Source organism: Athene cunicularia, assembly GCF_003259725.1.
Source record: "Athene cunicularia isolate RWA chromosome 2 unlocalized genomic scaffold, athCun1 chr2_part1, whole genome shotgun sequence".
NCBI classification, from domain to species: domain Eukaryota; kingdom Metazoa; phylum Chordata; class Aves; order Strigiformes; family Strigidae; genus Athene; species Athene cunicularia.
In genome coordinates, this window is record NW_020799095.1 from 97,473,570 (window position 1) to 97,498,799 (window position 25,230).

A 25,230-nucleotide genomic window follows, 5' to 3' on the forward strand; every position below is an offset into this window, starting at 1 on the left:
GCTTTGGCCATAGTTTACTCTTTCTCCCAAGAGTCCTAAACCAAGAACAGCATATAAATAACACCAGAACTGACAGAATGACCTAAAACTTCCTTCTGAAATCTACTCATAAATCCTGCATGCAGATTCTAGATAACCAACATCTGCAGTTCTATTTCATTTGAAGACGTTTTGAAATGCTGAAGCTGAGCAATGATTCACAATCAGGACTTCCAGAGTTAAGCTGTATCAGAGCAAGTACTGTAAGTGATGCTTAGTTTTATTCTTTCTTTGACCTGATAGTAAGGAATACAGAGGTTTTTAAGGCCCTCTTTACTGGCAGTTACCTGTTCTCTAGACATCAGCTTTCAAGGCAGCTTTCAAAGTCTGCTTTATTAACTTTGTGATTTTCTAATCATATATTTTAAAAAGACCTCATATGATTTGTAATACACAAAATTCAAACAGTATGTCCTTCAATGAAGTCTAGTCCTATAGAGAACCCTTCCCTTTCCACTGCTTAATATTCCAGATTCTGGCCATTTTCACCAGTCACACGGGTCCACTGTGCCAGTTCACTGACTCAGCCCTGTACCAGTATCTATTCACTTCTGTCCTCACCGCTGTGATATAAACACAGCCTTTCCACTTTAATAATAAATCCAACAAAATGTTCTTTCTTTTGTTTCAAAGAATATTAACACTTTAAGAGTATACACACTGAGGGTAATGCTGAGTGTCTTAATTCTTTAGCAGGCTTTTGCTCAGGCTCTAAAAGCACTTGAAGTTTGTATTACAACTGCAAAACCCTCTGAAAATGTGCAGTTTACCTCTGCAGAAGGGATATGGAAAAACATATCTATGAATTAAATATAAGATACTAACACAGAAAACTAAATGCAGACAAGTTCAGCTTACAGACCTATTTGCAATCTTCTAATTTGCTTCAGATCATATTTCCAAACGGGGCTGAGCTGCTGTGTTACACTAAAATGTCCTGCACCTACTATTACACCGTGTACGTAGACAGTCAGGAAAAAAATTAAGAAAAGCATTCATCAGACATTCAGGAAAAAAGTGAAAAATATTGTTGACTACAGAGGAAAGAACTCTTTCCTCAACAGAATAAAGTCAGCTCTGTTATATTCTTCAAAGGAAACTAGAAATGTTTAATAAAGCATCTTAAAAAGAGACAAAGTGTACTTTTGTGCATTTGTCACAACTTTGCTTGGTCTTTTAGACTTTATTGCTACCTTAAATTGAGGTTAAGGAATATTTATGTTTTTCTGCCTTACATTTTCAACCTTTTTGTATGTTCTAAAACTGCAGAAAACAGACTGTCATGCACACAGGAGTATGTGGAAAAATGTATGGTTTTATTTTATGTTTGAGCAGCCCATCCAGGGTTGCCTTAAAGGCTTCTCCAACTATAACTAGTTAATAGGAAAAAATATCAATTATATTAATTTTTAAAAGACAGAGTGCTGTGTTTATGAATTATCTTCTCCCTTATTTTCTAACTGAGAAATACTGTCTTCTCTAGGTATGGAAAACATTTGTGAGCTGAAGTAACTAAAACAGGCTGGTACATGCCTGTATGCCATATTGGCTTTTTGCAAAAGATATTTTCATACTGCTATTTTCTCCACACTGAAAATACAAAGACATTTTGGGGTTTCTACAGCTGCTTCTTCTTCTATATTTTTGTACTTCTAACTACTAGTACTATAACAACATGGTCACATTCTGACTACCAAAATTAAGATAGAACTGGTGAAGTCTAACGATTTCTTTTTGTAAGTGAGGGGAAAAAGGGGAACAATGAAAAAAAAAAAAATCACAGCAACAGATTAAAAGGTTATTTCAGAGAATTCCCAGTGCATATTTTAAGAAACCACAATTTGCCTCTCAAGAGTGTGGTCTGCTAGTTAGTAAACAGTGAAAAATTTAAGCGTTACACACTGCAGAATGACTTTTGTCCTATCTGGCAATCACCTCTGTTTAGAAGACTCATTAGTAAGGCGTATTATTAAAATCATATTATTAAAATCATATTATTATAGTTTTCCCATATTACCATCAAAAATTGAGTTACATGAGGAATAAATTCTAATTAATTTTTCCTAATTTTTCTAAGTAAAAAGTATTTTCCTATACTTAATAAGCAGTTACCAAGTTTAAAAAGAATTGCTCTTTCAAAAATAGTATCTCTAGCTTATAATCAGTATGTTTACCTAATTTATCATACATACATCCGCATTTACTTTACCATTCACTATGATGAAAGAAATTTTATTAAAGACAAAAAGGAAAGATGAAGGGGGATTCTGAGTTGTTTTACACCTTCTGGCTCTAGTCTGCCATTAAAGAGCATGTTTCAAATATGAATACGAAGCCACAGTCACACTATGTTACATTTGAAAATAAATGTTACCACCATGTGTAAAGGACTTCAAAAATGTTTAGACCACAATTCTTTGATCAGTATGCAAGACAACTTCTCTCTTCCTTCCAAGTCCTTGAGCTACTCCTTCCCACTCTCCCTCTGCTCCCTTCCTTTCCACAACAAAAACACGATTTCAGCAGCTATATTTCATGGGTGTGCTTCCCTTTCAATGAGCCACCCTTCTTTCTCAGGCAGGCACAAATAAATACCAAGGTATCTTCAAAGTATGCAGCAAACAGGTAAAGCATAAACAGAATTTGTGAATCTGAGGCTGGACATGTCATGCTCCAAGATGGACATCTGCACAAAGCTACCTGGTTGTTTTTCCTCTCCACACCTGATCATCTTCCCTCTCCATTTCCATTTCCTCTGTGTGGGCATAACGATCCTAACAAGAACCAAGTCTGGCACTGGGATTGTTAGCTCGCAGGCGGTGTGTTTTGAGGCAACAGGACATCAAAATTTTTCCAAAGACAGAGATGGCACTGTGTCATACACTGTAGAACTCCCAGGTGGTTTGACAAAGCCAGCAGATTTAAAGGAAATAATTTTGGATTTTGTCTCAAATGATGTCACAGCACACAGATACCACAACACTGCTCTTCCAGAGACAAAATTAAAGACTTACAGTTCCCTAACTTTTTTTTTTTTCCCCTAAATGGTGGTGTTATTGATCTTTGCTACTTGACAGTTTAAATACAGATTGCTGGACTAATGATTTCATAAATAATATATCTGCATAAACTAGAAAAGTCTTTTATTCAACAGTAACTGCGTTTGTATTTTCTGTTGTGGTTTTGTCATGCTATAAGCACACCAGGTCAAATTATTCTTGCTGATTATTGTCCTGGAGAACATAAATGATGAAGAAACTGTTCTTGTTTCATTCAGTGATAGAGAAGGAGGGTGCTATGGGACTCCAGGCATCCAACTTTGGAGGGCCTCTGTTTTTTTGGTGAATTTCAGTGGCATTTACTATCTGAATTACCCCTACACAGCAGTTACTATGAAGAAAGCTGGGACAGTGACAAGAGCATACAACTGAAGGCACCAATTTCATGCACCTCCTTTGACAACGACATGATATGTGATATAAAAAATGTTTGATGGACTGTAGCAGTCAGTTACTAACTGATACAGCCAATTATCAGTGACAGTTTTATGCAAAATATAAAGTGGTTTGTAGAATTTTTCAGCAAAATTTCAACTCAGATCTCAAATCTCAAGGATGCCCAAGAGATTATTTTCCTCTATGTTTCAATGTTCTTATATTAGACAGAGCTGAACAGCGTATGCAGATGGAGAGCCAATGACCAACGTGCTTGGCAAAAGCACGGCATAATCCCTAGATTTAATCCTATATATAGTGGAAATTATAATTCACACAAAAATGCTGAGATGAAAGAAAGCACTTCCTTCCTACTCTCTGATGATCAAGAAGGAAAAAAAGCAATTCTGCTATTCTGCTACCAAATCTGGGAAAGCTGAAGCCTCATACATTGTCAGAATAAAAAACCTGCTTCATTCCATCAAGACACTAGGAGTTATTACTATGGCACTTTCAAAGGAGACAGAATTAGGAATGAATAAAGACCTTGGCATTGAAAAGGTTAATACTGAGAACAGTGGCACTGCTGCAGGTGGCTTGGGTTCACTTACAACTGGTGTTGGGAGGGCATCACAGGAAGGACTTGGCTGACAGTGTGTTAACATAGCCTCTGTGTGACCTGTCTTTGTGACAGCTTTAGCAGAATCCAATTTGGAGTATGTTACAGCCAATCTTCTAGGAAAATCCCTAAAAGAAGCAGTATTAAGTAACGAATCCTGAAGCCACACTATGTGAAAGTATATGAATTGCACAAATGCTCGTATTTATTTACAGTCAGGTGTGCAGCCTGTGTACATACCAACACAATGGACTGAAGTACCACACTAGACTAAAGATGCAGATAATGCCAAGGTATGTTTTCTGACCTCAGACTGTAAGAGGGAATTTAGGGATGACTATGTCCATGCTAGTAATTAAACCTTATGTCTAGGAGAGCACAAGCTAAGTAAGAAATATGCTTTATTTCAAGAAGTGCTGCTGTTGAAGAAAAAGATTATCTGTTTTTTCACATCAGGAGTTGAATATGTGGACAACAAAACGAAGAACTTTTTTTTTTAATTACGCCACCTAATACCAGGATAGGTGCCTCAGAAATTCGCTGAAACCCTTCTCCAAGATAGAGTAACTGCAAAGAAAAAGAACTTGAGGTGTATCTTTTCCATGTACATTAGCTCAAATATAAAATCAATTTTCTTTGGCCAAGCTCACATCCCTTGTGTTTGCTTTCTGAGAACTTGCATAATCAAGTTTTATTAGCCCAAATGTTTGCATAGAGACCAATTTAGGCCTTCACTTGAGTATATCAGAAGTGGTGTATTTTATCTGGGAAAGAAGACTGATAGACAAATCAGGATAAAATACTGCCTGAGGGCAGGGTTCCCTTAAATTATTGGTTTAATTCCTACTGAAGAACTCAGTGAATCTAAGTACAACCCTTCCAGCTAGAGCCATCCATGCATGCATAGGCTGTTATTTTGTGTGAATGCAATGGGACAAAATTCAACTCTAGAACCTTACAATAAACCTGAAGGTAGTTACTTTTTTCTAACAACAATGCCTTGAGCAAACTGTGCGTTACTAAAAAAAGAAGTGGATGTTGTTTTTGCCCTTTTTCTCCCCTTTCAAAAGTGCCTAGTTCTGCTTGTCTACTTTTCTGCTCTAAAACTACCATCTTTTGCTGACAGTGTCCAAGCACTGTAAGTATCCCTGCGCCTTATTTCTGACCACTGCAATTGATTTTACCCAGTCAACTGAATAGCTGACATTTGAGTAACCAAACCTAAGATAACTCAACTCTTACTTTTTCAAAACAATGGATGGACATCATTAGAGTGGGGGTGCCCGATATCTCCCAACAATGACCGATGTTCTGTGAAAGTCTTCAACCTCACTGCTGTCCATGGGCATGTGTTAGATTTCCAAGCAAAAAGTAACTTCAGTGGCTTTTCTAGGATTGCCGGAACAGCCACCAATTAGCACATGGTATGGTTTTCAGTGAAGAAAGGGGGCTTATAATACAGAAACCATTTCATAAGCATTAGGGTGAAGACAATCCACTTACATACATAACACCATACAGGTGGTTACAAACTGTAACTCATCCTTGTGGTATGCCATTAGTCAAATGGAAATTTTATACCTCTTCATTGCCAAATAAATTCATTTATGAAATTTATGAAGTTTATTAAGTGAATCTAGACATAATCACTGTAGTTCAAAGTAAGTTAAAGTTAACCAAAGGTTTAGGATTTATCATCATAAACAAAACCAACATGCTGAAATCTAGGTAAGTCAAATGGGGACACAGCTAAATAAAATCAACTTCTCAAATTAAATACTATTTTTTGAAATGAAACTTGAAAGAAATATTGAATCAGAAGACAGGGAAAACAATAACCTACCAGTTTTATGATACTAATGTTGAAGAAATATATGAAGATCATTAAAGAAAAAATATGGTTGACAGCCATGCAATAGTTCCCCCTTCAAGAGTTACATAAATATCTTTGTAGTTAGTCATAAAGAACAATTCAGATCTTTGCTTATGATACATTTACCACTGTCAGACCACAAGGTCTGACTTCCGGCTTGGTCACAGATTTGTATTTGTTACAAATATCACATGATATACCAGCATGACACTTAGAAGAAGTGCAGATACATGGGGAATATTGTAAGAATATTAAAATGGTCTGAAAAGAGGGCCTCATCCTCATTTCTGTGAAGGAACAGTACCCTGGTAATTTAAAAGGGCATTAAAGATCAAAGAAAAAGCAACTTTCAGGCCTAATGTAAATAAAATATTTGCCTTTGTGTCTTTCTACTACCTCAATTTTCCAGCCAAATATTTCTCCCACAGTAATAAAGAAAATTAGGTTAAGTTTTAAAAATATAGAAGCTCTGTACTGTAGCCAAATTAAACTATTCCAAAATATACTGTATTTGTAACTCACTTAGCAGTCAGCAAGTTGGGCTGCTGCCTTTATAATTTGCTAATAATGCTTTTCAGTATTTTTAAGTCAGCCACCCAACTTGTAGTCCAATGATATTTTTAACATATGATGGGATTTTTTTGGTTTTGCTTCGGTGTTTTTTTTGTTGTTGTTGCTTTTTTTTTTTTTTTTTTTTTTAAAGCAAAGAAATTAGTAGTGACCTACTGATAATGTTTTTCCTTCACTACCAAGTAAAATACTAAGATTTAGCTGATGGTGTGAGATGCTCTCTCCCAATGTCAGTGTAATGAAAACGCTGCAGATGTTTCAAAATTCCCACAGTAAGCATGTGTATCAGCATTATGCTTCTTCCTTTTCTTCCCTTACCAACTAAAGATGACAATGGGCAGTTTCTGAGAGAAATGCCATCTGCTCCTGCTGAGCCAGAAAGACAGCACCCTTACAGTATTTTCTAAGAGTACATAAGAAAACATATGTGTGTATCAGAATTTTATTTCTAACCTAGTCTCACAGGTTCTGTCAGTTGCAAGGCAGATATGACCCCACCACTCTGAGAAAGGTCCATCCAATGCTAGCACAAAAATGTTCTACTGGGTAAAGCAACTACCATTGCTATGCAATATATAAACACATGCATACAACAAAGACACGCAACTTTTAAATCTTTAAAGGAATGATGGCAGGGAAGATAAAAGTTGGGTGTATTTTTAGTATCTTCTTTCTGTTAACATTACACTTCACCATTTTAAATCATCAATACCTGTGAGAAAAAGGCTGTTTGATCTGATCAATGACATGGATATTCCTGAGTTTCAAGTTCTCCTCTAAGACTAAAGGCTTGTAAATGTGGGTAAGTCACTTAGCTATTACATTTTCAGGTAGATCATGAAACGGAAAGAGCACAGATATACCCATGGGATATATAAGTATCAAATACCATTTCATAAAGTGTCTTGAAGGTGAAGAATTATGCAACTGTTATATTTACTACCATAATAAATAATCTCAGAATAAAGAAAAAGCAAGCCAGTTAGAAGATATGGAGAAAGATACACAGGAAAAGACCCTTTAAACTTTTAGGAAAAAAAGGTGGTAGGATTTAGTTTTATGTCTCTGGATCATTTTATCCCCCCATTTGTGTTTCGGTTTTGGACATAACACGACTTAACATTCTTCTCCGTGTCAAAGCCTGTAGATAGGCATAATTATTTTTAAAGGAAAGCACAGTACCATTAATACTATAATTCAGTGTCTTCCTTTTTTGCCTGGTCCTTTCAGCACTGTTTTCCAAAGCAAGACTGGGAGACACATTTACTGATCAGTAAAGTAAGTTTTATATACATTCATTGTAAATACATGTCATTATTCTATTTTCTTGGTCTGATGTCTTATTTCAGTGTATTAATAGATATCATAAACAGTCAGTCCGGACTTTTCAGCAAGCATAGCTCAGATCTGTACCATGGTCGTGGTGGTGGGTGAGGGCAGAAGGGAAATCCACTGATAACAGTTTAGGACAGCTTTCTAGTTGTTTGGGTTTTTTTTTTTTTGTACAACCACTGCTTTCATTTCTAGCCAGTCTGGATTGTGAGCAAATGCCCAAGTTTTGGTAAATTCAGTCCACTGAGGTTCTTTCCTACACATATGTAATTTTCTCTCGCTTCCATGTGCTGATGAATCATTACTGGATCCTTCTCCTTCCCAAACATAGTCTGGAAAGAGGGGAAAGAAACTATGACCCGCAGCACTAAAATTCCCCATTGTGGCAGAAGCGCGACAAGTCCTTTAGCAACATGGTCTGCTTCCTCTGCTTCAGCCTTGGCACCAAGTGCAGAGAGGACAGAAAAACGAAACACTGAGTGCTACAACGGACTTGTGGCATTGCTGCTGACCATACAGCCAATTAGACAAATCATAACACACTAGAGTGTGTTCTCTGAAAACCCTAAATCACATAGCATCTGTAAGAGTACACATTTTCACAATAGCAGTTCACATGAAATATATATTTTTGGTCAAAGTCTAATTCAGAGCTGGGTTATTACCGAGGACAGCTGAGTTTTGTAGCCATGGCATGTTAATGGACTATTTCCTGATTAATCTGTTTTCATCAATGTACTATGTATTTATCATTTGCACCTCACAATCTACTACACATCTCTTTTCAAACGCTTCCATTCAGATGAACCCATTTAAGGATTATGACTGTGTTAGGTACACATGTACTGCCTCACTTGATGTATATGAAGGAGAGAATACCAAATGTACTACCATCTTTAATGGAATACTGCTTATCATTTTTTCCCCCCTGAAAAGAGATTTAGTAACGCAAGTAAGCATCTGGTTAGGTAAAAATCTCAGAAGCTTTAATGAAATGTGAAAACACAGAGCAATTTCAGCACTGTCTGGGTCTCAGAATTTACAACAAAGCATTTTCCTCAGACAGGCTCTACATTTTTTAAACTTAACAGTTTCAATTGAAATGATTCTATGTAAATAATTTTGAATGGAATAAAGATACTTAAAAGCATTTTAATTTTAATTTCACACTCTTCTATATTAGCTGTTAAACATATGAGGCAGAATATTTAGTTGGATAATAATGGCAAACTATGATAAAACAATCAGTTTGCTAAACATGCTCAGCCTATACAGAGAATGCAAAACTCTCAGATCTTGTTAATATAAATATATTTTCTAATTTGTTATAGATTATTACATTCTTGGCTATTAATTCAATAAAAATAAATACTTACTACTGTGCACAGTCAATCAGTTGATACTCATTTGACCTCTCGAAGCATGCCTTTACGCCTTCATCATCCCAGAGCTTTTTTGCATGTTCAAAGAATTCCTGAAAATTGGAAATGCAACAAATAAGAGAACATTTCTCAACCCTTTTAATCCTCAATCTATGTGTTGCTTCTTCCCCCCAACCTTCATGCTTTATACTTCTGCAGAATGATAGATTACACCTTTAAGAAGAAAAGCAATAAACATTTATTAAGAAAATTGCAGTAAAATATACTGAACATAGAGCTGCTGACAGTTTCCAGTGCATGATATGTAATGAAGACTGTCTTCAAAATTCATGCCAGTCCATATTTACAGACAATTTACTCTAAGTATGAAAGTTACCTAGAAGCATGTTCACTTATTTTTTAACTGAATTTATGCTTCTATGATGGAAAAGGCAAAAACGTGACGCAAAAAGCTGCTCAGTTTATAAACATTAGCTTCCCAGAGAAAGAACCAGTCTGTAACTTTAAAAAGATTGTGTAATTTTTCCTGAAAAACACAACTTTCCACTGCTTGGTATTTTCCCATGCAATATAATAATTTGATTGCAAGACTTTCAGAGTCTTTGCTCAACACCACTTCCTCCAAGCAGCTGCCTGGCACAATGTGCTTTTCCTAGCAGCTATGCCAGGCAACCCAATCCAGAAATATCTGCCAGCAAGCTTATTTCAGAATTATTTGAAAGAGGAATCAAAGCTGTCCATAGTGACGGTGAAGCCCTAGCTCTGTTGTATAAAACGCACACATGTAGAGCAGTAGGTCCAACCCTGCCTGCTGGTTTCTCTGCTCCTCCAGAGCACCCTGCTGTAGAACCTCACATGCTCTAGCTTGTTTTAAAGCTGGGAGTCCGTTTTATGTTATAAAATTACTGGTAAGTCAAACCATAACTGAGTTTTTCCAGCTACAGCTTTCTAAATCAAATGAAGAATGGTTGGACAAATTAGTATTTCCTTTATTACGTGATTGAGTCTTTCCTCCCTCAAACCAAATCGTTAAAGTAGCACGTCACCTTAAACACCGAAGTTTGTCATCTCTTAACACCTCAACGCTGCTACCAAATAATCAGAATCCTTTTGGTTAGTCATAAATTTGCGAAACTTAGTAAGCTGCTTTTCCACAATTCAATTTGGCTCTGTATAAAATGGGTGTAATATCACTATTCACTTCATGATCCTGCCAAAATGTTGTATAAATATGTGATTTCTGAAACTTTCTGAAGTTGTTTGCCAGTCCCTCCCCACACCTTTTCAGGATTAAAAGCTTCTCTCATAGGACAAAGTTTGTAGTGAAAGATCTTGGCAACACAGTGAATTCACTTCTGCTCTGTATGGGTTTCCCAACCTTGCAGGCCACACCTGTGAGGTGCCCCAAAAGGTGACACTTCTTCAGCAACTGTCTGTGACCTGCTGGTGATGTTTTCAGGGAAAGGCAAAACACAAGACAAGGTTTTCAGAACAAACTAGTACTGACATTTATTTAGTTAAACTTTGACCATGGCTACAGTAGTCCTGAATAACCCCTGAAATACTTTTATTCTTTCAACTATATTGTGCACAATGTAGAGAGAGAAATTCTATTCTTTAAGACGTTTTCAAAACTTTAGAGAAAAGATATTAAAGCAGGTGCGAAAAACCTTTGTAGAAAGTCTTAGAAGAAGAGAGGAAGAAACACTAGAGATTGGCTTATAGTGCCCTTGAAATTTACTTCTTCACCATGAGGACATGTTTATTTTGTCTTTGTTAGTTTAATGACTTATGTAACAATTGTTTGAAACACTGCCGATCCCCCTTTTTGAAGTTATGCTATGGCTATTATAAACTCTCTGCTCCTACAGCAGAAGGAAAGCAAAAACAAGCTCAGGAAAGGACAAGACATCAAACTAAGTAAGTAGCAGGAGAAAGCGGACACAAATAACAAGGAGCATGACTACAAGAAAAGGGAAGAACTGAAAAAGCCAAAAGTAGAAATACTAGAAAACATGGAACATTCCTCAAACTTGAAGCTTATGCTTGATAAGATAGGTAGAGCATCAGCTGAATGCATCTGACTTGCTGGCATCTTTGTCCAAAGAAAGGCAGGGCCTCCTCAATGGAAAGAGTGAGCTCTGGATAAACATCAGGGTCTGGATGTAAAAGGACCCAGCTCTCCCACCTGCTTCGATGGGTAGGTGTATGACCCCAGCTCTCCCTCCTGCTGCAGGTGCAGTGCCCAAGCACAATGTGGCTGCCTTCCCCTCCTTGCCTTCGGTGGGTGGGAATTCTCATCTGCCTGGAAAGCCATCTCTGAGGGGAACCTACACTTGAAAAATGGCTCCATTCAGCCCCACACAGCCTACGGGAAGGGGATGAGAAGAGAAGGATGTCAGTGTGAAAGCACCCTTTCCTGCGGGGTGGGATGGATTGAGAGATGGCTGCAGATGTAAATAAATAAATAAATAAAATTACATAGCTACAGTAGTTTCTAACTTCACTTCTGGTTTTACATCCTCTCTATGAGCTTTATTTACTCTTAAAAATCTCTTCTGGAAAAAAGGCAATCTTTTCAGTTCAGCTTCTGAGACTTTACAAGTATGTTGTAAATACAGGGTTTCCATATTATATGCTTCAAATATTTCCACCTGACCATTATATCTCAAAGCAGCCTATTTAAAAACGACTTCCAGACTTCTAGTCCAAAGCAAATCCTATAAAATGGAGCAAATATACTTACCTCATTAAAATGTACCGATCTACTGCAGAGGAGTACACTTGCCTGCAAATTGCCTCCCACACAGCTATCCAAATCCTTCTTTCCCAGGTGACTAAAGCCTTCCAGAAAAATCCTGCTTCATTGCAAGACACCAAGTGCCATGATCCAACTTTTCACACTTGTTTTTAACCCCTTTCTTGTCTGCTTCAAGTTCTTCAGTATTTTTTCTTCTCAACTGATGAAGGCTCCCATCACACACAGTTAATCACACAGGAGGATCCTGCTCACACATGCCAAACATGTCAGGATCCCAACCTACTCTCCACTGCAAGGACAACATCCAGATACCAGTCACCACACTACCTTCAACCTCTGCAAACCAAGCCCCTTTTGTCTGACTGGCCTTTTAGTAACCGCTCCCCAATCCCCAATTCCCATGACTCATTCCTATAGACCCCAATGTCTATCACCTCCTCCTCCTGCTGTAGCCACATCATGACCACCTTGTTGGCAAGCAGGCACTAGTGAGCTAATGAAGGTGTGGGCTTTGTCCTAAGCCTGACCTGCAGCACCTGCTCTTGGGGCTGCAGTAATCTTGGGTGGTAGCCACATTTGGCAATACCCATCATGGGGAAGAGCCAGGGTAATTCAAAGGACAGAGAATTAGGATTTGCTCTGGCTGATAAAGGAAGATGGTCTAAAACGTTTCAGTTGATGTTTCTGAGGGGCAGGGAACTATATACAAAACATTACCTTAGGTCAGTACACACAAATAAGGTTTTAAGAGAAAGTTGTGACTTTAGCAGTTTATGTTCTGAGATGGCCAAACTAAGATTCTCTTAAGGGCCTGACTTCTGGAAAGTGGCTCTTCAGAAGTTCTTAGAAGTCATAAGGCAGGTCCTTTAAGGAACCTCAACTGGGACACGAGAAAACAGGGACATGGAAAATCACTAGGGGCATCTCATGCACTTGGTCTGCAAGCACATGTAGCTGACCTCTATCAGATCAGTCACTGAAATCTACTAAAAATATTTAGTATGCTGAAGAGAACCAGGAATAATGTACTATGAAAGCAGAAAACCACCTACATCGTGACATATCTATGAACATCAAACAAAACAGAGCTGTTTCATCCAAACTCTTCCTTAGGGACAGAGGCATACAAGTATTTGCACCTATTAATATATATATATATATATATATATATATATATATATATGAAACTATTAATATCTTTTATGATGTAGTAATTTAATTAGAGCATTAGAGAAGTAAATGATGATGCCTCAGGTCTCACAAGTTATAGGTCTCATGAATTACAGGTATTTTTTACTTTACACACATTAATTTACACCAGTTACCTAAAAATGTATAGTATCATGAGACCATACCAAAATTTTGATATGATCAAAAGGAAGTTGTGACACACAACATCTCAAATATTTACTAATATAAAATTATCTGAAAATTTTCCACTTTTCCCAAGACAATCCAAAAAACTCATCCCTGCATTCCAAAGCTTCCTTTTCACTAGCAGATAATTTTTGCTGTATATAAATATTCATGCATCATCTAGAAATCATGCAGTGATGTAAGCAGGTTATCATTCCTTTTTTTTTTTTTTTTTCAGAACAAAGTAAGTTAAGATATACATAAATATAGAAACACCCTCAGCTGATATCACTGATGTGATTGTATTTTTACTACATTTACTACATTTTATAAAGGTCTTGTAGAAATATTTTTACTCATCTATCCCAAAGTAACATTTTTAGGTTGAAAAAAACCGAAGGAATATATCCCTATACAAAACATTCCAAGAAACCAATACAGATAACAAATGCAGATGCACTACAGCTAAGTCTCAGAGCACTGTTTTTCAGCTTTGTCTTACTAGAAGTTACAGAATGTTCTTGAAATTTAATTTTCCTTATTTTGGAAATAAACTTATTTATTGGTAGGTTACCTTAGAAACCACCCTCCATTATAACTCCTACAAAAAATTTTCAAGTAGCTAAAAAATGGACTTGTTTCAATTTTCAGCTGTCTAAATTGGGAATAAATATTAGTGATGATTAAACAATGACATATCTTCACAAACAAATCTTTATGTATTTTGGAAACAGAACTTTTCATCTAATTGCTTTACAAACCACAAAAGTTCATGTTAGGTAAGGAACACAATTTTTATTCTATTAAGATTCCTTTCTGTCTTCCTTCCAGATGGAGTGTACATTTAATAGCTATCCTGATGTCACCTTTGAGTCTCCCAGAAACTGGGATGTGGAAGACTCTACTGTATTTTTTACTCTGTGTATTTCTTCTGTTACTATACTGTAAACCTGGAAACAGCTGCTTAGATCAATGTGAAATAAGATCGCTCTCCCTCAATCTAAAATTCACTCTGTTATTCTCCTAAACTGTGAGACAATTTCTGATCTAAAACACAGATTAAACCTGTCTGATTAGCCTGACAACCATTTAAAGAAGTGGCAAACGTTACACATTTTCATAGTTCTGCCACAGTGGGTGTGAAATGAAGTCGTCACTTCTATTCTGAATTTCAGTTACTACTTCTCTCATGTACTTAACCAAACAAAAAGTAATCACACAATGCATTAAAAATTCCCATCCTAACACCTCCTAAACTCTCAACAATGACTGAAGCACAAAATGATCCGCACAATCCATATGGGAAGGGAGGTATGTGCCTCCCTGTCGAGCGGAGTGTACTCCCCAATGCACAGGGCAGGGGGTATATAAGCAGTTCCAGCCTCCCATCCACACAACCGTGGAAAAGTTTTGTGGAATAAAAGAGTGACAACTGACGGGTAACACTGTAATACCATAAGGATGACACCCAGTGGAGTCAAGTTAAGGTTGCATAAGCAAACTACCTTCATGGTTTTCTAAATGTGACATGACTGACTCCGCAAACAATACCCCTTTAAGGACTCTTTTTTGTGTACCACATCTGAGCTCAAAACTGAACTGGATCCATCAGTCTGCAGCCCAAGCTGCTGAGCATGGCAGCAAGAGAAAGCAGCAGGATGCTGTGCTGTTACAGGGCAGGATGGGAAGCAACATAGCCTGGGAGAGATGACTAGGAGGAAAGACTCTAACCTAGCTTTCTCCACTTCTCAGTGAGCTGTGAGGAAGCCCTTTTCTCTGCAGTGTCTGGGGGATGACCAGGGGGGACAGCATCCTGGGCAAAGGGAAGCTCAGCTGAGCTCCCCCCTCACAATCCAGAAAACTTCGTGGCTCCTGGGGATGTTGGGGAGGCTGCTGCTGCACTGGCTGCTACAGATGCCACAAATCCGATTAGCATATCAGTATTCCGTTCGGTTTTGTAGCATAAACCATGTAAAGTAACAGAAGAATAGCAGTTTAAAAAAGTTTGTATTTCAGCCAAGTAAAACCTGGACTTTTACAGGATAAAGCAAAAGCTACTTTTCCAGCTCCAGGACTCTCTTGCAAGCCCTCTACAACCTCTATTTGCTGCAAATAGTTCTCGGATACTCAGATTAAGATTAGGGTAATTTAAATTTAAGAGTTCCACTCCTGTATCTGTTAGGTTCTATTTTTTTTCTTGATGCTCATTTTCTCATTAATTCCAGACTTGTGCACTGGGAAACTGAGACAAACCTTCCCAGCACTGCTGTTGTGACTGGATTCTGCTTTAAATTTAACTTTCTCTACAACACAACTTCTAAGGAGAAAGGGAAAAAAATAACAAGAGAAAAATCTCAGTGTTTCTAAATGTAATGAACAATATAATAATTAGAGAGCTACAAATCTGGTCAAAGAAAGAAAATCACTTTTCCCTGTGGAGACTAATGACACATTCCATTACACTGGGTTTTTCTACAGTCTACCATCATGTTTACCCTGTATAAGCATCTCTGAACCTCCAAATAGGAGGTACTGCTATACATGATAGTTTCTTCGTCTCTCAAAGTCTTTAAATCACATATGATTATCTCACTATAAAATATACATGGCAGCTCAACATAATGTAATCCATCAGCTAAGATTTTTTAGTATGTAGCAAAGAATAAATGATCTGCTTTTGGTTTAGGAAGGTATGGTAATACTATAAATAATGTATAATAAAAGTGATAATGTAAAATTGCTTAGAGAAAAAACTCAGAATAACACCCGGGACTTCAGGGTGAATGATGAGAATAAAAAAAGGGGTATTTTTACACTATGCAGTAAATCAGGTGGGCAGTAGGGAGGCAAATTTAAGTCATACATACAAACTTTAATTGCAATCTTTTGCATAGCATTTATTTTCCATTGCCTGTGCTTTTCTCTGCAGTGCAAGACACAGGGCCTTATAGAAAAAAACAAAATCTAAAAAGCTATCCGCATAATCTTGTATATAGAGGTGTTGCATAGGTAATCTTAATTTTGAGAGCCTGAAGTTAATCTTAACCCAGTGTTTAACTGAGGTGGTTGTAAACTGATGTTACAAGAAACTCAGAACAGACGGTGAGTGACAATTCGCCCCAGTGCCTCCAGCTAGTACTGGTTTGCTTGTGCCAAGTGTAGCAACTCATTTTCTATTAAAAATACTCTTCACCCCCAAACATCAACTGTAAACTGTAGGAACAAAAATTTTTAAATGGATTTAATGCAGAAATTATGGTGTAAAGTACCAGGTAAGACACCCAAGAGAGAAGGAAGCCTGCTCAGTTACCTCTTCCACAAACAAGTACAGTCTCTTGATAATCAGTCTCTTGTTTATGAGACAAAAGTGTCCCCTATGGCTCAGCCAGCTTCACTTCTTAATCCTTTATGAAATGTTCTGCCTAACAAGGGAGCTGTTTTGCTGTAGGTATACAAAATGCAGCTGCTCAAACTCCTAATGCCCGCAACAAAGACAAGCAGAGAGAGTTACAATTTAAAAATAAAAGCAGAATACATGACTTGAATTTTTTCAACAGCAGTGGCGTCAAAACCTTCATTAGCACCCAAGCAATAGCATGAGAAACACTGAAACCATGTAGGAGTGGGCAACTGGCATGCAAGGACCATGCTTAACAGTAGGGTTCAGATGTTTCTAAAGCATCAGTACTTACATTAGATTAATTATACAGAAACCTTTAGGAAAAGTACAACCTCCACCCCCTGCAAGGTGTTTTCTGTTGTTATTTGTAGGTGTGCAATAATCAATGTAATCACTTTGCTAGTTAGTGACTCATTCTGATAGGCAAAGAAGCAGTTTGGCCTCTAACCCTCCTCTGAAACCTAACTTTGGATCTATCAAAGAGAGTTAACAGAATAATACATCCAGATCTGCCTTCTCTCCCTGTTCATTGGACTTGTTTTGCCTTTTTTAGGCTGGAGGCAACAGCCTTGAAGCACGATCAGGCTGCACTAAGTGTAACTTCAGTTCATTAGAACTGAAATGGGAGGATGGTAAATAACACCGTCACAGAACACTCTTGTATTGGGGTATCTTATGTTCCAAGAAAACAAAATTAGTTTATTAACTCCTAGGAGAATCTTTTCCAACTTGGAAATATAAGGAAAGAAGCTGGGGAAACAAACAGCATTTATAAACATATAAAAGCAGTACTTTCACACAGCTACCACATGCCATCATAGCTAGACAAAACGTATGAATTGTGGAGCTCACTGACAGTGTTCAAAAACCAGCAGTGCAACCAGCACACTACATTCTATGTCCCTTTCTTGAACTATTTTTGTGACTTGACTTTAAAGCTCTTACTCTATGCTACATTTCCAAGAAGTGTGTACAGTTACAGTATCAGCCTGATTGCCTTAGCAGTTCTATTTCTACCTGCTAGAAACATGTTCCATATGCCATCTTATTTTACAGAAATCAACAGGTTCACTTTTGTAGACCACAGAACTCATCTACAAAGTCTGAGAAATATATTAATACATTTTTCAAACTTGTATGGGCCAAACACTGAAATAAGGTCTGAAAGTTCTTTAGATCATACTAGCAAAACCAGAAATAAAACCATGATTTTTGGGGCCAGCATAGTGGGTAACATAGGAAATGTAAAAACGCATTATAAGTCAAAGAGCAGTTCCATGTTTTTTCTTCACTACTTATTAAATAGTGGCTTTTTTTTTTTTTTCTGAGTTAAAAATGCAGCTTTTATCGTACTTAAAACAAAAAACCTCTGGTTCAATCTTCTAGTTTCCATTTTAACTGTGTATTTCAACTTTCAGTCTGCCATCACAAATTCTTCGAACACTGCTGCTTACCTGCTATTTTGAGGGGGCCATCAAGCTCTCTACTAAGGAAAGCAGGAGAAATAATTTAAGCAAATTACTTAGTGTATGTACTGCCTAAAAAATGTGTTGAACAGAGGATGTGAAGCTCGTGAACATTCTTTTCCTTGAAAGTATTCTAATTTTGTCTATGTTAGGACTTCTCCCTGAATGCACATAAAGCCCTTAATTTTTTTTAAAAAAGGCCTCTCAAATTATTTGTGAAAATAGTTATAGGTGTGTTACACAATCCTCCAAAATTGCTGACCTTTGCTTTTCTGCAGCACTTGTGAAAAGAAAAAGGTAAGTATTTTAATTCCCTCAAGGAAAATTTTTTGCAGTCAACAGATGATGACATCTGCAAGTGCTGAAGAACACACAGAACTTCCTGGTACTGACCAAATAGAAGAATCAGAAATATGTCATAACTTCACAAAATTTGACAACAAGTAGTTTATCCAGGTGATCAAGATGCTGATTACACAGTTGTCTTTGTAGAGCTGAGCTTTCAAACTGGAAAAATTACTCAAAACCACAGAATGTGGGTGTCACCTGTACTGGGAGATGTTTGCTTGCTGTTTATCAAAAGCAATAATGGCACTGCAAAGTGTACAGATTCTGTACATCAAAATTTGAATCATTATCTAATTAGGCAAGACTAGACAGAGCAGAGTCCATTCAGTAGAGGACAGAAAATCAACTCACAGCAGTTTTGTTACTGCTTCTGGTTCTGCAATCATTTAACTCCTGGGCCTCTATAACAAACTGCAACAAACATACTTCATATTCTTATAAGTCAATATAATGTCTCGTCAGTGAATATGTACAAGCCACTCTACAATCCCTGATGAAGGGATGAAGGGACTGTTATGGAAGTGAGAAGTATTGCTGTAAGACATGTATTATAAATTGGTAAACTTCAGGCACTGCATGGCAGGAAATATTATCAAGATTTTTTTTTTTTAAAACACAAGCCAATAATAATAACTTACATGCTGTGACATGGCAGAGCTGGACCTGAATCCTCTACAATTTTAAACACAGTACTATTGTATCAGATCACATTTTTTATGAGCTATATAGTAAGGCAGTCGTCTTTTTCCATGTCATGCACTTTGGCACAAATCAGTACAAAAAAATTGAGATCCTCTGGTGGATTATTATTTCACTGAGCAGTGAAAATCACACAGTTAATTCTTGCCCACTGCTTTGAAGACATAAAGCTAAATGGGCCCTTTGTCACTTTCTGACAATGAGAACTTGACCCCTATGCAAGTTACTCCTGTGGTGCTCTCAGCCCTTCTTACAAGTCTGCCTCGGTTTTCATGACTCGGATGGTGGGGATAACCTCAACAAAGTCAGACTGGTGGAGTACAAAGGTGAGGAACGTGGCTCTCCCCCGTCCCCAGGCAGCTCTCCTGCCCCTGCCCACAGGGAACTCCTGCCGCTTCTGTAAACACAGTTTTATAGTGAAGACAACCATCGAGTGAGATGAAAAAACACAAGGCTGCAGCTTAAAATTATTCCAGTACAAAAAGTTTCTACTACTCACAGCTTCAACTGTTTTCCTTAAACCAGTTTTGAAGGTCATATATCAAGGAACTATTTCATGCTCTAGTATGCACTTGATTATTTGTAAGTGATTTCCTACCAGACAAGTGGTTTGCAAGGACCAAGAACTCTCATTTCCTCTTATAGATTTGATTCGGAAATAAATGCAGGCAACATCATGCGACAACAGGCAGCATCCACAACTTAAGCAACTCTTATAATTAAATCAGAAAGTAATGGAGAAGCCAGCCCTCTGCTGCCAGATCAATTTAGCCTTCTACTTCCCCGCACAAGTTTTATCTAAATTCTTCAACTTTTTATCTCTCTTTTTGACATTTTCTCCTGTCCTCATCCATGTGCAAAAACCAGACTAGCTTCCACACAGTAACTTATTATGAAATACTTACAATAGTAGGAAAAGGAAATACAAGTCTTTATTATTATCTCTGTCCCTAAACTAAACTGAGTTTCAGTGAACAAAATTTTGGAAATTAACAACCACAAATGTAGATACAAGTATATGAATAAGGATTCCAAAGGAAAAAACTCTTCTGTCTTTTCTATCTGATGGTTGTTGCCTTTAAGAGCTCTTCTGGGAAAAGACTGTGGATACAACTGCAGGAACTAGTAATTCTGACTATCAAAGTAATATACTTTAAAGGAACCCCATTGTTTGAAGGCATGTGCTCACAACTTTTATAAATGCAGAACTACTCTATCTTATTATTCAGTAAGACTAAGGTGTCTTAATAAAGCTCTGAAAACCAGCACATATTCTTAAGTAAATCTTGGCCACATTTTATATAATTTTTAATATTCTCTAGTGCCAGCCCCCATGAATCTAGTGTTGATGAGCCCCAGAAATTTCAGACTACTTCAGAAGAAATTTAGCCAGTGACTTCAGAAAATTAAGACTCTAATTCCTAGTGTTTAGTTCTTAATTTCCATTCTGCAAAGTACGTCATTTTAAAGAACTGAGATAATAACATCCTATTATGTGTAATATAGAAATAACATATATATGGTAACAAATGAAATGGCTGATGCACCAGAACCCAAGTATTTTTTACTGTCCCATAAATATTCTTGCAACTCAGAAACTGCCTGGAAGCCAACAGGAATCTATCTGTAGGAACAGAAATCTCCATCTTTATTTATATACATGACCAAAGAACTACTTGTGGATGGGAAATTCTGCTGGAATTTCAGAGATGGAAGCTGTTAAGCAGGTCCAGCTTATTGGGATGCAGACGTTTCCAGGGTATCTGAAAAAAACTACTTTATGTAGCCTAAACTAGCTTCTTCCCTTTCTTCCCAGTCTTTTATTTACTATTCGCTGCAGGATTATTTCTCACTTCAAATGTAATCTAACATGAAAGCTGCTGATCAATATTGTAAACAGATGATTAGTGTCTTCTGACTGCCAAAGAACTGTTAATGAATCTCAATACACGATGTTGAAGCAGGGACATGAGATAAAATAATTGAATTGAGTGAAATAAACCCAGGTAATTCCTCAGTTTAAAAGGCAAATATTAACAGAGCTTCTTAAACAGAAGGAAATGATTCACACTCATCTCAGAAATGGTAGAAAATGCATTTCTTTGGATTAATTAAAATCAAACTGCCACCAACTGAAGTAGTGCTTACTGAAGTAAAACAGAGCTAGCAAGTTTGAAGTCAGTGATACTGGACTCCCTCCCAACATGCAGCAACTGAGGTGAGACCACCATGCAAGTCCCCAAGAAGCCTCCCCGCACTTTCTCTCCCAGCTTCCTTCAGATACTACTCGTGCCACAGAGCCTGTCAGAGCCACAACAGGGCCACCATCAATCTCCAGGCAAGATGGCTGGTTGTACGTGAATAAAAATGAGCCACCGGACGTTATACCTGGCAGAAGAAAAAAGTGAACTAATTTAACTCAGCTGGATCGGGAAAGAAAAGCTCAGATAGATATGTGCAAATTATAAGCAAGGCCTTGAAACAATGTGAAGGTAATTCAGACAAAGACTTTCATTGCCTTCTGTTAACAGAAACCAACCAACCAACCAACTCTAAAATGAAACACAGAAACAACTTCTTCAAGCAGCAATCACTCTAAATTTCTATGGAAACTCCATGCTGAAGTGTTTTTTCAGATACCTTACTTCCTGTATATGATTGAAAGAGAAGGTAACAGCTGGGCTACAAATGCATACAGGCTATTCCTGAGTCTTTAAATATCTCCTTGAAGGATACTAGGAGCAGTTGCATTGTAGAATATAGCCTTTAAGCAACCATAAATTTTTGAGAACTGAAGGTAGTAAAATCACCAGCAGTAACTTTTCATTGAATAAATACACCCAAAACTTTTCTTCCTCTCTATGTGTCCATTGATCAATTGTTTATTGATCCATAGCTTTTTTCATTTTTCAAGTTGAAATGCATTTCACCACTGAGGGAAAGAGCATTCTTTGTTATTTCCATCAAAGACTTTTCCTGCAGTTAAACTAGAAAATGTATGTAAATACTAGAAGTGAAATTATCAGTTGGCAGTCAGTCCAAACCTTAAAACTGTGAAATAGTTCAATATATCTGGAGAACATGTACATTTAAAGCAAACAATACATTTTTAACTATAAAAAGGAAAAGCTGTTTTATTTCCAGGAAAAAAAAAAAAAAAGGTATTGACTTGGAGAACTTGAGACTCCAACCAGTTCTTCAAAATCAGTCACACTGGGTCTATGACACATTTGGTTAAACATAAATGCTTTTCCTCACATACAGTTGTTTCTGTTTTCAAGTTGTGGCTTTCTTATCTACCTTTTATAGATGAAGTTTTATTTTTAATGCAATGCAATTTAATTAAACAAACATTTGATATATATTTCTAAGTTATTTATACAGATAACCTCATGACAGATTCAGTTTGTGAGATGAGGAAATTAACTTAAAACCTTTGCTTTCAGGATTCGCTTTCTACAGGATTGTAATTTGAAACCTTATTTATGCTGCACTTAAAACAGGAACTAAATAATAAAGCCTTTTGCCTATTATCCTTTTGTTAGTGAGTTTTGTGAGTGCTAATTTTCACATAGGTTTCTTTACAAGAAACTACAATAAAATGTGGATAAAGATCAGAGTGATCTTCACATGAGAATAACAATCCACATAATGGAGTTTTGTGCTTTTCTATTCAAAATTAAAGGACACCCCCACATTCCCTATATAAACCATGATTTTTGTTGCTCAGAATTAATTATAAAAATATAAATTAATTCTCTAACATATTCACTGACTTTTTAGAAACCACCTTCAAATCTGATAGAGAATAGGCAAGTATTTTAATTAACTGGATCTTCAATGCACTGTATTTGTACAGTTTCTAGTTTCTTAATGATTACCCACGCAGACTAGTATTTAGCTCTGTCCTTCAGCGATGGATGGTTTCCCACACAAAATGGCTCTGCACTGAGCACATGTAGGTTGCAGACCTACAGCAAATATCAGCAAGGTTAGAGGACTTTTTGCTTTTGCATCCTCAGGCACCCAGTGCAATGGGACCCTGATGTTAATTTGAACATTTTTATGCTTTTATTATTTAAGTACATAAACTTCAACTCTTACTCCAGGCTCCAACAACCATCAGCAATTTCAGACATCAAAGATGAGGCAAGGCTTTTCAAGTGCTGAGTTTTGGGATAGGCTGAAGCCTAAATGCTAGTGCTCTGTACAGGCTAATACACCTACCACAAGGAAGCCAGGAGAACTGTCTGATTCCTCCCCAATTTCTTCTGAAGGAAAGACAGTTATTGCCACTTATAGTATTTTCAGGACAGTTTTGCACTCTGTTGAGCTCTGCAGACCAACACCTTGAAAATAGGCACTGGTTAAGTACCACTGTTTGCTCTTTATCAGTGGGTTGGCAGAACTGTCCTCTCAACACAGCCTGAGTAGGTTGCTGGTCTCCCCTGAACAATGAATAAAAACTTAAGAGAAGAAGCTGGCTTCTTAAAACAGCATTTTGGTACAACAGCAGTATGAAACTTCTGTTGATAGTGACTGCCAGGGACATCTATCAATAACCTATTTCTACATTTCTAGTAGAAACAAGAGGGCAATCATACTGCCCCAGTTGATCAACAATAGCTACAGAATCCAGCACACATAAAGATAAAACGTAGGTGTGCAAGAAAACGTTAAAATAGCATAAATAAATACAGCCTATTGTTAATAACTGATCTATTATCATATCTGTTTATTATACACTTGCAAATTACAAATCAATGCTGATAGTCCCTTAACGAGCAATTACTGTCTGGTTCATTACTAGATATGGTTCTAATCGTACAAGCTGGTAAACTGAAAGAGAATACTGAAAAGATTATTAATTATCAAGAGAATTCTGAAAAGCGGTTTTCCCTTTAGAAGCAAGAAACAAGATGAACAAGATAAACATATCTGCTTCTACTGAAATAAACTGGCTAGCAGGATTTAAAAGACACTACAGTTTTTTGATAAAGCAACAGGCAGCCAGAATACATATTTCTGTATTTGCCATGTTTCAATCATATAAATTATAAAAGCTCTTTCTAAAATAGATGCCAAAGATCAGACAGCTAACTGAGCAGACTAGTTGGAACTTTCTTGTCAGAAATGTTAAGGGGCTTCTCTTAACTGACGTCAGGTAAGCTGAATGAACTAAACATTTCCAAAAGGAAAACTGTTCCTATAAAGACTGTAGACAACAGAACTGCAACAGAAAAAAATTCATACTTTTACTAAGAACTACAAATGTATATGATGGAGTATCATTAAATTAATGTAATCTTTGAAATAAAATAGATATCTTTGTTAGGTAACTGCCACAAGAAGAGAGTTTTTATGTATTAAAACCCCCAAGAATTTCTACAGGAAAGCTGTAAACAGGTTTGGTTTGGATATTTTTTTTTTTGCTTGGTGGCAGAAATGACTTGTATATCATGAAGTCTTGATAAAATAATTACACGTGATTGGTGTGTGAGAAATTCATACCTGTGAAAGAGCAGCAGTGTAAGAGCAAAAACGTAGTGTGAACACTAATATTTGTTAAGAGTGAGCTTCTGATAGCTTAATTGTATAATTCAAATATTATGATGTTGGAAAAACTTCTTTGGTCAGGATACATAGCTATGCTACCTTGATCCATCAACATCAATACACTGGTAAGTATACATGAATTTAACTTAAAGAGATCTAAGTGGAGACAAGCCTTTGGTAACACATTTTCATATATTATATTTCCTGTGACTAGAACAAAATGGTAATTAAACTTTTCAGTAAAATGGTGACATCCTATCAAGCTCCCTCATCAGTCCTACATCTTGCAATTTTTCTATTTATATATTTGTTTTATATATGATAAGGTCCTTGTTAAGTTTTAGTCCTCAAAATATATTTCTTTGCAAACATAATCCACAGTTACCAATTTTTAA

At 36.9% G+C, this 25,230-nt stretch overlaps 1 protein-coding gene across 1 annotated transcript in view; it reads right to left on the bottom strand.

Moving 5' to 3' along the window:
• Window positions 1–25,230, bottom strand: part of GNAL (G protein subunit alpha L) — a 122,733-nt gene that overhangs the window by 50,246 nt on the left and 47,257 nt on the right. The window contains exon 5 of the mRNA XM_026841548.1: window positions 9,244–9,341. Within this exon, the coding sequence (XP_026697349.1) occupies window positions 9,244–9,341 (98 nt within the window). The remainder of the gene's footprint in view (window positions 1–9,243; window positions 9,342–25,230) is intronic.